Genomic DNA, 12,138 nt, shown 5'->3' on the forward strand with positions numbered 1-12,138 from the left:
CAGCCAGTTCTCAGTTCCTTGGACCCCACGGGGGAGAGGAGGGTGCTGCAGCCCAGCCCCATGTCCCCACTCCGTGGCCAGAGGCACGGTTGTTGAATGAGATCTGCAGTTACCGGGCCACAGCCCTACATGACAGATGAGGTGTAGACTCAGAGGGGCTGACCACTTGCCCCAACTCATCCGGCTCCCCAGCACTCTCGCGTCTGATTCCCTCTCGAGGACCATGAGGGGCCTCCCTGGAGGCCTTTGCCCTTCCTTGAAACAGCCATGATGAGACCCCCAGAGGCAAGAGCAGAGGGCCTTTGGGTGGCACTCCCATGCCACCACTGGCACAGTGGACATCTAATAAGTGGAGGGGCCCGGCCCCTGCTGTACCTGGGGATTTCTGGCCATGCCGAGGGTGCCGTGTCCACCATGGCCCTCTCCTGTCCCCACCTCAAATGCTCTGGACTGAAGTGGGGAGGGGCCCCAGCCCAGGCGGGGCAGGAAGACCATCCTGTTCTCTGACCTCGGGCCTGGCCCCCAGAGGTCCCAAGGCTCCCGAGACAGAGGTGTTCTGGGGAGACAGGGTGAGCGACCCCATGCCACGAGACCCCTTAGAAGGTCACCTAGCATGAGGCGCTTCCTTTCATCTTCAGGAGGGCCCTCTGGGGGGTGGACCTGAGACCCCACGGAGCAGGCTGGGCCCGAGTCCTTGCCTGCTCTCTGCACCTCGGGTCTCCCCTGCAGCCGGGGGCCCGGAGCCGCTGTCCCCCACTGCCCGGCTTGCCTGGTCATCCTGAAAGCACCCATGGGGTGGGGGGCTTGGGGGTCTGTGGAGGGGCTTCGGGACCTACTGTGCCCACACCCACTGGCGAGTGGTGAGTGCCCTGGCTGCCCGTCGCCCTGGCGTCCTGCCGTCCTCGGGTGAGAGCAGGACTCAGCACAGAACAGCCGAGTAACCGCCGCTGCTTCCCTTTTTCTCCCTAAAGGGCTCGAGTACCAGCGGCCGAAGCATCAGCTCTCCAGTGACGACATCGAGGTGATCTCCACGGGGACGCCCCTGCAGCAGGAGAGCCCCGAGCTGTACCGCAAAGGCACTACCCCTTCAGACCTGACCCCCGACGACAGCCCCCTGCAGAGCTTCCCTGCCAGCCCCTCGGCCACCCCGCCCCCAGCCCCCGCCACAAGGAACAAGGTCGCCCACTTCTCCCGGCAGGTCTCGGTGGATGAAGAGCGAGGTGGGGACATCCAGATGCTCCTGGAGGGCCGGGGAGGGGACTACGCCCGCAACAGCTGGGGCGAGGAGAAGGCCGGGGGCTCCAGGGGCATCCGCAGTGGCGCCCTCCGCAGCAGCCAGCCCGCAGATGACTTCCGCGCCCGGGGCTCGGGCCACAAGCAGCCCAGTAACCCCAAGCCCCGGGAGCGGCGGACGGAGTCGCCCCCCACGTTCTCCTGGACTTCCCACCACCGAGCCGGCAACCCCAGCTCTGGGGGCGCCAAGCTGCTGGAGTTGGACGAGGAGAAGCTGAGCAACTACGAGATGGAGATGAAGCCGCTGCTGAGGATGGACGCGTACATGCAGGACGTGCACCCCCAGAAAAGACGCTACAGCAAGGGGGGGGCCTGCCGGGGCCTGGGGGAGGACCACCGCTCCGAGGACCGGGGCTTTGGGGCGCAGAGACTGAGGTCCAAGGCCCAGAACAAGGAGAACGTCAGGCCGGCCTCATGCGCAGAGCCGGCCGTGCAGAGACTGGAGAGCCTGCGGCTGGGGGACAGGGCTGAGCCCCGGCTGCTGCGCTGGGACTTGACCTTCTCCCCACCCCAGAAGTCCTCGCCTGTGGCACTGGAGTCAGACGAGGAGAATGGGGACGAGCTCAAGTCCAGCACGGTGAGTGGGCACCGGCTGGTCCCGGGGGCGGAGTTGGAGGTGGTGAGAGCCCAGGCCCGTCCACCGTTTGCTTCCGCGGAACTGGGACATGACCCCTCAACACATGAAACCAGTTGGGGGGGCGGGGGGGTCTCCATCCCTATAGACAGGTCCCGATCCTTGAGAGGGTTACTCCCAGGCTGGACTCTTAGCGAAAGCACTTGGGCAGTTTTGGAAGCTCCCAGAAAGAAACCAGGCAGGATGAGACCCCTGTTCTCCCCCAGACCTCCCCCCAACCTGCTCAACCCTCCCCGCTGCCCAGAAGGGTCCTCTCTGCTCTGGGCGGTGTCTCCTGGTAAGTAGCCCTTGTCATCAGTGTCTTTGAGGACTGTCCTGTGTCCTGGATAGGAACACGGAGGGCCAGACACAGATGGGAGGTAGGACAGCCGGCTGGGTGGTGGGGTCCGCTTGTCTGGAACACGTGTGTCCTGCTCCCACAAAGCCCACTCCTATGGGGCCGACGACAGAGTTATATGTGGGGCCATCCACCCCACGGCCCCTTTTCTGCCCGGCCGTGGTCCCCCTGTGGGCGTGGTCCCAGGGCCCCATGCTGGCATTCTCTGGGAGGTCATTAGAATGCAGCTTCTCTGGCCCACCCCAAGCCTACAGGGTCAGACGCTCAGGGTGGGCCATGATCCAGGTCTGTCAGGCCCTGAGGGGGACACCTGCACTTCATGTGTCCCGACTGGCCCCTCTGGGATGGAGCATTGCTGCTGGGCAGGCTCCGTGTCTGCCCCGCCCCTGGGAGAAGTTGTATCCGTCATCCGTCATCCAGGTGTCCTGCCCTTAGAAGAGACGCTTCCAGTTGGAAGGTGGCTGGTGGCCCTGGAGGCCATTTCTGCCTCCCCCTGAAACCACTGTGAGCATCCATGTTGCTGGGCTGGGTCCTCAAGTGCTCCTGCCCTCCCTGTGCCCAAATCCTCGTGGCGAGCAGCCCCCATGTCCTCTTGCTGGGCCTTAAACACCAGCTCGCACTTACAACTCCATTTTCTGCAAGCCAGCAGCCGGAAATGTGTGTGACATGTATGTATATCATGTGTGTGTGCGTGCTCGTGTGTAAGCAGCCATGTGCATGTGTGTGCGTGATTTCAGGAATAGCCGAATGATGGGCAGGGGTGGGAGATGCAGGAAGGGTTCTATATTTAGCCCTCTCAACCGTGCTGGCACTTTTGGGTACTTAAAAACAAAGCTCCCTCGGGCAGAGGTTCAGAGCTTCCAGCTGGGTGCCCGCAGTCACTCTGCAGAAGGCGAGATGAAGGCCTCCCGCCTGCTGCCCCCGGTGGAGCCACGGCCACAGGCCGTCAGCAGGGAGCACATGTAGCACCTGGGGGGAGCACTTCCTGAGGAAGACGTGCTCAGGGCTCACCCAGGGTGGGGCTTGGGGTTGCAGGCTGAATTTAGGGGCCTCTCTCGGTGGACCACCTCTGAAATTCAGTGACAATGTCCGAAGTCCCAGCTGAATGGAGCTCGAGGCAACAGTTATGCAGGCGTCAGGTGTTTACTTAGGGTCCTGGGGCCATGGGGGCGGGGCGGGTGCCCAGGTTTTCAGAGCCGCAGGGAATTCCAAGACCAGGAGCTGCAGCCACCGAAGCAGGTGGCAGCCCTCCCTGGATGCTGACGTGAGGGGCTTGATGCTCTGAGCAGGCGGACGTTCGGCGGACGTTCGGCCTGTGTCCTGAGCCGTGCACTGGCCTCCGGGGGGCATGGCCGAGAGCAGGCACCTCTGGGCGCGGCTCACCTCTCCTTCCTCTTTCTGTTCCAGGGCTCGGCTCCCATCCTGGTGGCCATGGTGATCTTGCTCAACATCGGAGTCGCCATTTTGTTTATTAACTTTTTCATCTGATGAGATTGTCGCGTTAGCAACAACGGTTGGTGTACAAAAGGGGACGTTACAAGGGAAGGACTGGAACTCGGACTGCCCCACGACTGCTTCCGAGTCCACAGAACATGATTGGGTATTACTCACAGTTTGCCTTTTTTTCTGGGTAATGTTTTTTGGATTTTAGCCAAAATTCTTTGCTTGTCTAACACTATGCTGTGTGGCATGGCAGAAGGAGGCCAGCACGCCGCCCCTCCAGCTTGACATGGAAAGAAAAGGGATCCTGGCCAATCAATGGCCAAAAAATAAATTGTCGTCATCATCACACTCCCGTCTGGGATGCGGAAAAGGAGGCAGCTGAGGAAGACCCCCCGGAGGGTCCCGCTGTGCCGGGCGGGTGGGGAGCAGCTGCTGGGAGGTGGAAGGGGAAGGTCGGTCAACCCTGCCCTTCCTCTGGGATATTCCAGAACTCTTGTCTGGAATGGCGGGTGACAAGTACGGTGCGAGGCACGGGGAGGAAGGCATCCCATTCCAGCTGGCAGCAGCCTGGGCCTTTTCTGTTTTAAATCTGTGCTGCACTCTGAAGGGAGCAGAGGTCTGCCTTCTCTTCTCCTCCCCGAGAAACAGACCCCGGCCCTGCCCTCTTCCCGGTACTGCCCCACGGCTTTCCTCACGAGGCCGGCTCCCCACACTGAGTCTTAAAGCCAAGTCCTGATTTTTCCGCCGTCCCTGCCTCTCTCCCTCCCTCCTTCCCCATCCTGCCAACCTCCCACGAGAAGCAGGGGAAGCCGTGCTGCCGCCACTCAGGGGCCGGCAGAGCGCTGCGGCCGGGGGGCTGGTGCTGGAGGGCAGGGAGCGCTGTGGGGCCCCTTAGCCAGGGACTGTCTCCGACATCACACCTGGGCTCTGAGCATGTGGCATTTCTGCACTTAGGATGCAGGATGTGTATCCAGGCACCTGTGTCCCTGTCAGACGTCCACGATGGCCCTTACATGACCTTGTCTTTGTCACTGAGCCCATGAGTTCTCACATCTTTGTCCTGTGCCTGCCTCAACTCCCCCCCCCCAGATATGCATCTTCCCTCCAGATGCCTCATTCATACTCTGGAGCTGGTCTGGTCCCAGGACAGGAATGTGCTTGAAACCCAGGGGTTGAAAATTCCTGAGAAATCGTTGCATATCCATCTCCCCCAAAACATACAACGTAACTTGTTTCAGTCAAACAGAAACAGGCTCCTGGTGTTTCTGCCTTCTCTACCAGCGTTGCCCCACCATCCAAACAAAAGAACAAGGTTCCAGAATGTCCGAGTGCCCCGTGGTCCTAGCTATGGAGCCAGCCCTGCCGCGTGTAGGGACGTGTCTGGGGGCATGGGCGCGTCCACACGCAGGTCCCCCTGCGCCCACGCCTGGGGAGGTCCTTCCAGTGAACTCACCCCACAGTCGTCCTGGGTCCAGCAGTCGACGGCTCCGCCTTGCTTTGCTGATGTTTAGCTGTTTCTCTGCTACCTTTTGAGCAGATTTCTTTACTACACTGCACTGGATTGCTATATTTTTAACCAGAAATAAACTAAAGATTAGAGCATGTTCCAGTTAAATTCAGTTTATTTTTTCCCGTTATCCATTCACTCCCCGCTCCTTCTCACTGGTTGGCTTCACTGGGGGTCTTTTTTGGGGAGTAGGCACGTAGGAGAGGGAGGGAGGACCTGTAGGACGTAACTTCCCAGATGCTGCTTTCTCAAGGGATGGGACATCTTTTTGTACATCCTCCTTTCCGTTCCTCTTTTTTAATATCGAGTGGTTGCTGCAGACCTGACATGAACCAAATAAAGATTCCTGCTCTTTGCAGCTCGAAGAATCATCGTGCTGGGATGTGGGTTTTATAATTTTGTTTGCAACTCTTTCTAAAGATTCTAGACTTCTTTTGTACATTCCAGTAACTGCATGACACAAAATGGTACCTACAAATGCAGGTGACATATTTACATGCAAACACCACGAGGAATCCAGATACGTGTAAGGCAACAGCACAGAGATGCGCACCACTCAAGGACAGCAGTGGTTTCATGACTAGGTGGCTCACACGGGTGACTAGCTGGCGTCCCCTCACTTGTCCGCCTTTCCAAAAACACAACTGTGAAACCAGATCAACACCCCGCCCTTCAGTCATTTCCCTGTGCTCCTGGTGAATTCCACCACCACCACGACGCACTGGGTCTCAGAGACTCTAGAAGTCATTTTTTTAATTGGTTTCCAAACTGATTAAAGAGCAGGCTGCCTCGCGGGAGCCCTGCAGGCAGGCCTGTGCTTTCACTAGGGCTCGCTTGCTCTTCCTGCCCGCCCAGAGCCTCAGGTTTCCCGACGTGTGCGCCAGCCCTCTCACCCCAGGGCCACGCCGGCTGACCTGCTTCCCGTGTGCACGTTCCTGGTGGGTGTGCATGTGCTGAGCTAGATGAGGACACATGAGACTGTCGGGAAGAATGGATGAGCATGTCCCAGCTGGCCCCCAGTGGTGCAGAGCGTTGACAAGTTTTAATTAATCCCAGAGCAATCTCGTGAGTCATTTTCTCTCCTGACAGATTCTTCCATGCTTTAAATGTGAAAACCAGAGGCAGAGAAATTGAGTTACCTGAGATACCAAGCCAGGGCCCACAGGCACAGGTCACTACCCCATGCCCACCTCTCCCCTCCCCCAAGGCTGGGAAACCTGCACTTGCACCTCCCCCTGAAAGGACACTGCCCTCTGAGGCCCCCAGGTGAACCTGTCTGTGCCTGTGGTTTACATGTTCCATGTACCAGAAATGTGAGGAACCGTGTATGTGGATTTACTCGTGCTTTTTGAAGTCTGCTCAGTGCCTGTAGAGTGCTCGGATAAATTCGGGCACCTGGAAAATTCTCCTTATCTGTTCTTTTGAATTCTAAGTTTCATAATCATTAGCACATAGGATTCCCAAAGACACAGATCAGGTATGCAATACGTAAGCCAAGATAATTGACAAGGAGGATGATGTTGATAAAAATCCGGTGTAGTCACAAAAATGCAACCCCCATTGCTGAAATCATTCAAGGGGAGGGAGGAGAGTTAGCGAAACACAAGGACTTGCTGGCGCACTCTCCTCAGAAGCCCACAACTAACGACCAGTAACTCCTTTCTTCACGGAAACCCCATTGTATGGGCTGTGAGTAAACACCTATGTTTAGGATGATGGGCTCTTTCCTACGTGCACAAACCCGAGATTCCTCAGGAAGCGTGAAGAACACAGGTTGGGTCTCGCCAGCCCACAGCCCGGGTCTGGTGCCCAGGGCACACAATTAGGGCAGCTCCGCTCCTGGCTAACGCTTGATGTCCCAACCTCATCATAAAAGTACTCCTCTTCACTTTCAAAAGAGTCCTAGTTTAGAAAACAAATTATATGGCGACCCCACCTAACAAGCGGAGGCCGTTACGGAGAGCCCAGTGGCGCTGTTGCGACACCAAGCCCGGGACGTCATGCACTCATTGAAGGTGACTGACCAGGGGAGCGAGTGAAATTGTCTTTGGTTTCTGCAGTTTTCAGTTTGGGTTTTGATCGTCGAGACTCCCAGGCATCCTGAATCAGCACCTGTACTGCCCCTCTGGAGGCCCTTCTAGCTGGGATGCCCAGTGGGCGCCTCAGATGCCCCAGTGGCCCTCCTGCAGGGGGTCACTTCATTTCACACGGACAGTAAGATGCTTCTCAAGACTAAGGGTGGAAGGGGCAACCTCTTTTCTAGATGAAGCTCAGCTTCTTTAACTCTTACAGGTCTTGTCTTCCAATTTTTCTTGCCTTTGGTCTCAGAAACTTCACATAAAGGTGCCTACTAGATTCTAAGACATCTATTTCCATAACTGAATGTGCCGCCCAACCCTACAACCAACCGACAGTACTGAGTACAGCTGACAGACGCCTCAGATTTTCCTCATACTGAGTCAACTCCACGATGGAGTCGTTTTTATCTTGCCTAGGACAAAGATTTGCTCCTAGTCAGTTAAGCATAACGTGAAGTCAGAGGATCAAGCTTGCAGAGGAGGAGGAACAAGTCGGTCAGCTCGGGGCGTCCGGTTGGTCTGGTTCTTGCCCGGGCCTGGCCATGTGTCAGGTGATGCCGTCAGTGAGCGAAGACTGGGGAAGCCAGCGGCTCCAAGTGCTGAGGAGTGTCGGCAACTCAGCCTTAAAAGACACAAGAGGAAGGACGGTTGCCTTTGTTTAAAAAAGAAAAATGCAGCTGTTTTTACAGTGTCTGCGTGTGCCTGGACATGAACTATGGAGTACGCGGAATGTCTGCGAGCTGTGGAAACGCAGCGGCCAGTCACTCAAACACCTGGGGAGATGTTTCCTTTCTGAGGACGTGGGGGAGACGCTGGGCCCCTAGAGGAAGCGGCAGAGGGAGACACGGTGCGGTGTGGTGCCCGGACAGTGGAACCCCTGGAGTGATGAGCTAATGCTTTGGAAGATGGCTAAATGTTCTCCAGAACCGTGGCCCACACGTTAGGAACAAAAGCTGTCTTCAGAGCTTCCTTCTGCGTGACATCCCAACGTGGAAGTGCCTGAGAGATGAGTGGGCAAACATGTTTCTTCTAGCTTGTTTCTGTACCTCCGAGAAGCAGGCAGCCCCATCGGGGGCAGCTCAGAGTGTGGACGTGCTTGCCCCGGGGAGTCTGGGGTGCAGGGGACAGCAAGCAGGGCGGGCAAGAGCAGCCAAGTTCACACACCTACCTCACTTCTCTCCGCCCCACCGCTCCCCTCACTGCGCGCCTGCGTCACGGGCCCGGGCCCCACACTGCGCACACCTGTTGTCATGCCTGTGCACACCCTTTCCCACTGCCCTTCCCGTCGTGTATGTGCCACATGGATGCAGGTCTCCAACTATGCCGTCACTGCTTGGTGATATGGTGACGGGGCAGTCCAAACTCATGAAGGGCAGGAGGCCTCGAGGAATGGCCAAGATGGGTCTTGGCTGGACCGCTGCTCCCCCATGCTGGCAGCACCTCATTCAGAACGCTTGGTTCAGCTCGCTTTGGTAATTCATTCTCTGCCTGCTGTGAAGGTCAGACAGGCGCCCAGGCTGTCTCCTTAGAGGTCAGTGCACGTCTAGTCCTTGATACACACAAGCAGCTGTGAGAATTTCTAGTCCCTTAAGACAAGCACTTACAGTCGTGTTTCCTGTAGGATGACACGTGGAACAGACAAAGGGTTTTCCATCGGATCCTGTGCTCACCCGTGACTGCGGAGAGCACGTAAACAGCCTGAGGGTCTTTCTCCCTTGCTCAACGTTATCAGTTCCAAATGGGGCAGATACATTATGCAGCCAGCTGACCTTCAGTGAATGATGCTTATCCCACTCTGGGTGGCGCCTGTAAAAGGCAGGACACAGTCAGGAGGAGGGCCCCTCTCCAGTTACCCCAAATGGGAAGGACACTGCGATCAGGTTCAGGGGGAAGAGAAGGCGCAGGAGGAGGGGAGTCGGCTCTGTGAGGCCGAGCACTGTGGCATGCCTCACTCTAGGCTGCTCCTGCATGACCAGCCCAGGACCCCCAGCTCCTCCCACTGGGGCTCTGAATGAGCCCTGCTCCACTGAGTGCTGTCACTGCCACCATCAAAGCAGCGTGGCCCCGTTGGGCCTCATGCTGCAGAACCTCCTGGCCCTTGCCCCCATGCACGCACAGTGGCTCCATGAGCAGACGCACCCCCTGACCGCTGACCTGCCAGTGCCCCCGTACGCTGAGCTACACCCGACAGTGCTCTCCGGCCGGGCTCTTATTTGCGCCATTCTCCATTTCCAAAGCCACGCCATCCCATGTAGCCAGAGTGAAATAACCCAACACGGCCCTCACCGCTCGGGTGGGTGGCTGTGGGACCCTGCCCGCACTCTAGACATGAAACCACTACCCCTGACGTGGATGCCTTTTTGTGAATTCTAACAGAAATCGGTCTCAATCTGCACTTTCTTTTTTCCGTTTTCCCCTGGTGCATGTAAACTGTTTGCTACCACAGTGCGATCATTCTGTGCATTGACAAAAAGGGAATGTTGACTATGTTCTGATTTTTCTTATTGATGAAGCGGCTAAAAACGTTACCTCGGCCTTTTTTCTTTTCTCTTAGCTGGAAAAATAGCTTGGTTACTTACAAAATGAAAATAAAATAATTTTCTTTAATGAATGTAACTGTTTAAATCATACCATTACTATATATTTCATTATCTGAAAGCAAAGGACACTGTCGAGATTCAAGAAAAATTTTGCTCCTTTTAGTAATAAACGTCGTCATTTGAAACTTTGGCTAAGTCGCGTCATCTCATTCTAAGTCAGTGTCTCTCCTCTGAGTTCCCTCTATTCCCAAAATTTCGAGATGGATAAATGCAAATTCCATGGAACCAAGCTCGCAGTTACCTGACAGCATCCCTCTGTCACATTTGGAGGATCTTATTACTCTTTGAGGAGACCTCTGTGAACACGAATGTGGAACGTGTCCCCACCCCCATCTTCCCACGTAGCAGTCCCCACATCCACTGTCCCAGGGCCCAGGTTCCCCACTGCAAGCCGGGTGTCCGAGGCCTCTGCGTCCCGCCTCCACTCACTCCCCTCTACTAGCTGACGGAGGACACAGAGGTGACCACCGAGACAGGCTCTGCCCCAAGGACCTCACAGTATTGTTTCCTCGAGCCTATTTTTAATTTTCTTAAACTGCAACATCTGTGTTTCTCACGGGGCAGTTACTCAGTATCTTTTTTTCCCATTAGAGTTTCTCCTGCCTGAAAAGCCTCCCCTGGCACACCCTGGTCTTTCCAGGCCCAGCTCCCTGGATGAGAAGCACCCCTACCCCTGCCCTCACGGCGGGGAGGACCCTGCCTCTGGAGTCCCATTGTTCTGTGCTCCACGAGCCCATCTCGGTCGTATGGTGACAGCCCCAGCTCTGCTCCTGCTCCCGCACGGCACCAGCCAACCAGGCTGGGTGCTGGCTGTGCCCGCGGCGGCTCCTCAAGTCCCCAGAGGCTTAAATCCAGTGGGGAGCTTGGAGGGGCTACTCAGGCTGAGACAAGGACAAGGATGGGCTTGCGCTGGGGAGCCGGAGGCGCCTTGGTCCCAGCACCTGTGGCCACCGGCCGTGCTGCCCGGTGCCTTAGCTTCCCCTGCTGGACCCCCATGGTCAGACCCCTGGTGACCAGGCCCGGTCTGGACTTGGACAGCAAAGGCAAAGCTCTCTTGCCAAACAGAAATGAAGATGACTGTGGTCTATACTTGGGAGCTCCCTGGGCCGACAAGATGAGACTGGTGTCTACTGACTGACGGCCCACACACAGCTTTGCTTCTCGATTTAAAACACAGGGAAAAGAGCAGTTATCAGGAAGTTCCTTCAGTGCTCACGGAGGAAGCAGCAGATGCAGACGGGTGTCATGTGATCACTCTTCCTTCATGCTAGGGGACAGCCATCCACTTGTGTCACCACTTCCTCATCGACACATTTGGGGGTTTCTATGGGTGACTCTCAGTGATGTTTCCTCACCTGTCCCTGAGCTAGCCCCGGATCCCACATGGGGCGGCTCTTGAGGGCTCCCTCCCTCTCTAAGTGGGACGGCCCTGGAGAGGCTGTCTCCTGGGCAGGCTCATCCAGTCTCTGGTCCCTTCATGTATTTCTACTGTCCCCTAGCCACTGACTTCCTGCTTGGACAGGTGTTCACAGGGGAGGTGTGGCCAAGTGACAAGGACCTCTAGTAGAGGGGCAGAACACATCAATGGGGAGCAGGAAAGGGGTACCCCAACAACTCGGCAAACCAGGGAGCAGGCAAACGGGATGGGTGACCGCAGGGCCCTCGCTGACCCTAAACACAGCCGTCTCCTTCAGCAACCCAGGGATGGACGCCTCGGGGTTTCATGCTGGCCACTCATGGCTGTTGGGGTGTCAAGAGCATTCAGCTCAGCAAAACAGTCACTAGCAGACAGAGGGGAGCGGGATGGCATGCTGGCTGCTGCTCCCATGGTGGCGCAGGGCTGGGCCCCGTCCTCCCCTCTCCCTGCTGCTCCCGGGCGGCACTGGGCCCCGTCCTCCCCTCTCCCTGCTGCTCCCGGGCGGCACTGGGCCCCGTCCTCCCCTCGCCCTGCTGCTCCCAGTGCGGTGCTGAGCCCCGTCCTCCCCTCACCCTGCTGCTCCCATAGCGGCCCAGGGCTGGGCCCCGTCCTCTACTCTCCTTGCTGCTCCCGGTGCGGCCCTGGGCCCCAGCCTCCCCTCATCCTGCTGCTCCCGGGGTGGCGCTGGGTCCTGTCCCCCCCTTGCCCTGCTGCTGCACATTTAAGGCTGGGCTTTACCGGTGTTTTAATCACAGCAGTCAAACAGAGAGGCAGCTCCTTTTCTGGAACCTTGTTTATTTAATCCTTGTGGGTTCAGACCAGCCTCTTT

At 57.2% G+C, this 12,138-nt stretch overlaps 1 protein-coding gene across 1 annotated transcript in view; it reads left to right on the top strand.

Annotated features, from left to right (window-relative positions):
- The window catches only part of JPH3 (junctophilin 3), a 95,743-nt gene extending 90,159 nt beyond the window's left edge, over positions 1-5,584 (top strand). Inside the window, exons 4-5 of the mRNA XM_014831025.3 lie at positions 972-1,870; positions 3,672-5,584. Of these exons, the coding sequence (XP_014686511.2) occupies positions 972-1,870; positions 3,672-3,752 (980 nt within the window). The 3' untranslated portion in view covers positions 3,753-5,584. The remainder of the gene's footprint in view (positions 1-971; positions 1,871-3,671) is intronic.
- The last annotated feature ends 6,554 nt before the right edge of the window (positions 5,585-12,138 follow it).

Source organism: Equus asinus, chromosome 28 (assembly GCF_041296235.1).
Source record: "Equus asinus isolate D_3611 breed Donkey chromosome 28, EquAss-T2T_v2, whole genome shotgun sequence".
In the NCBI taxonomy this organism is placed as follows: domain Eukaryota; kingdom Metazoa; phylum Chordata; class Mammalia; order Perissodactyla; family Equidae; genus Equus; species Equus asinus.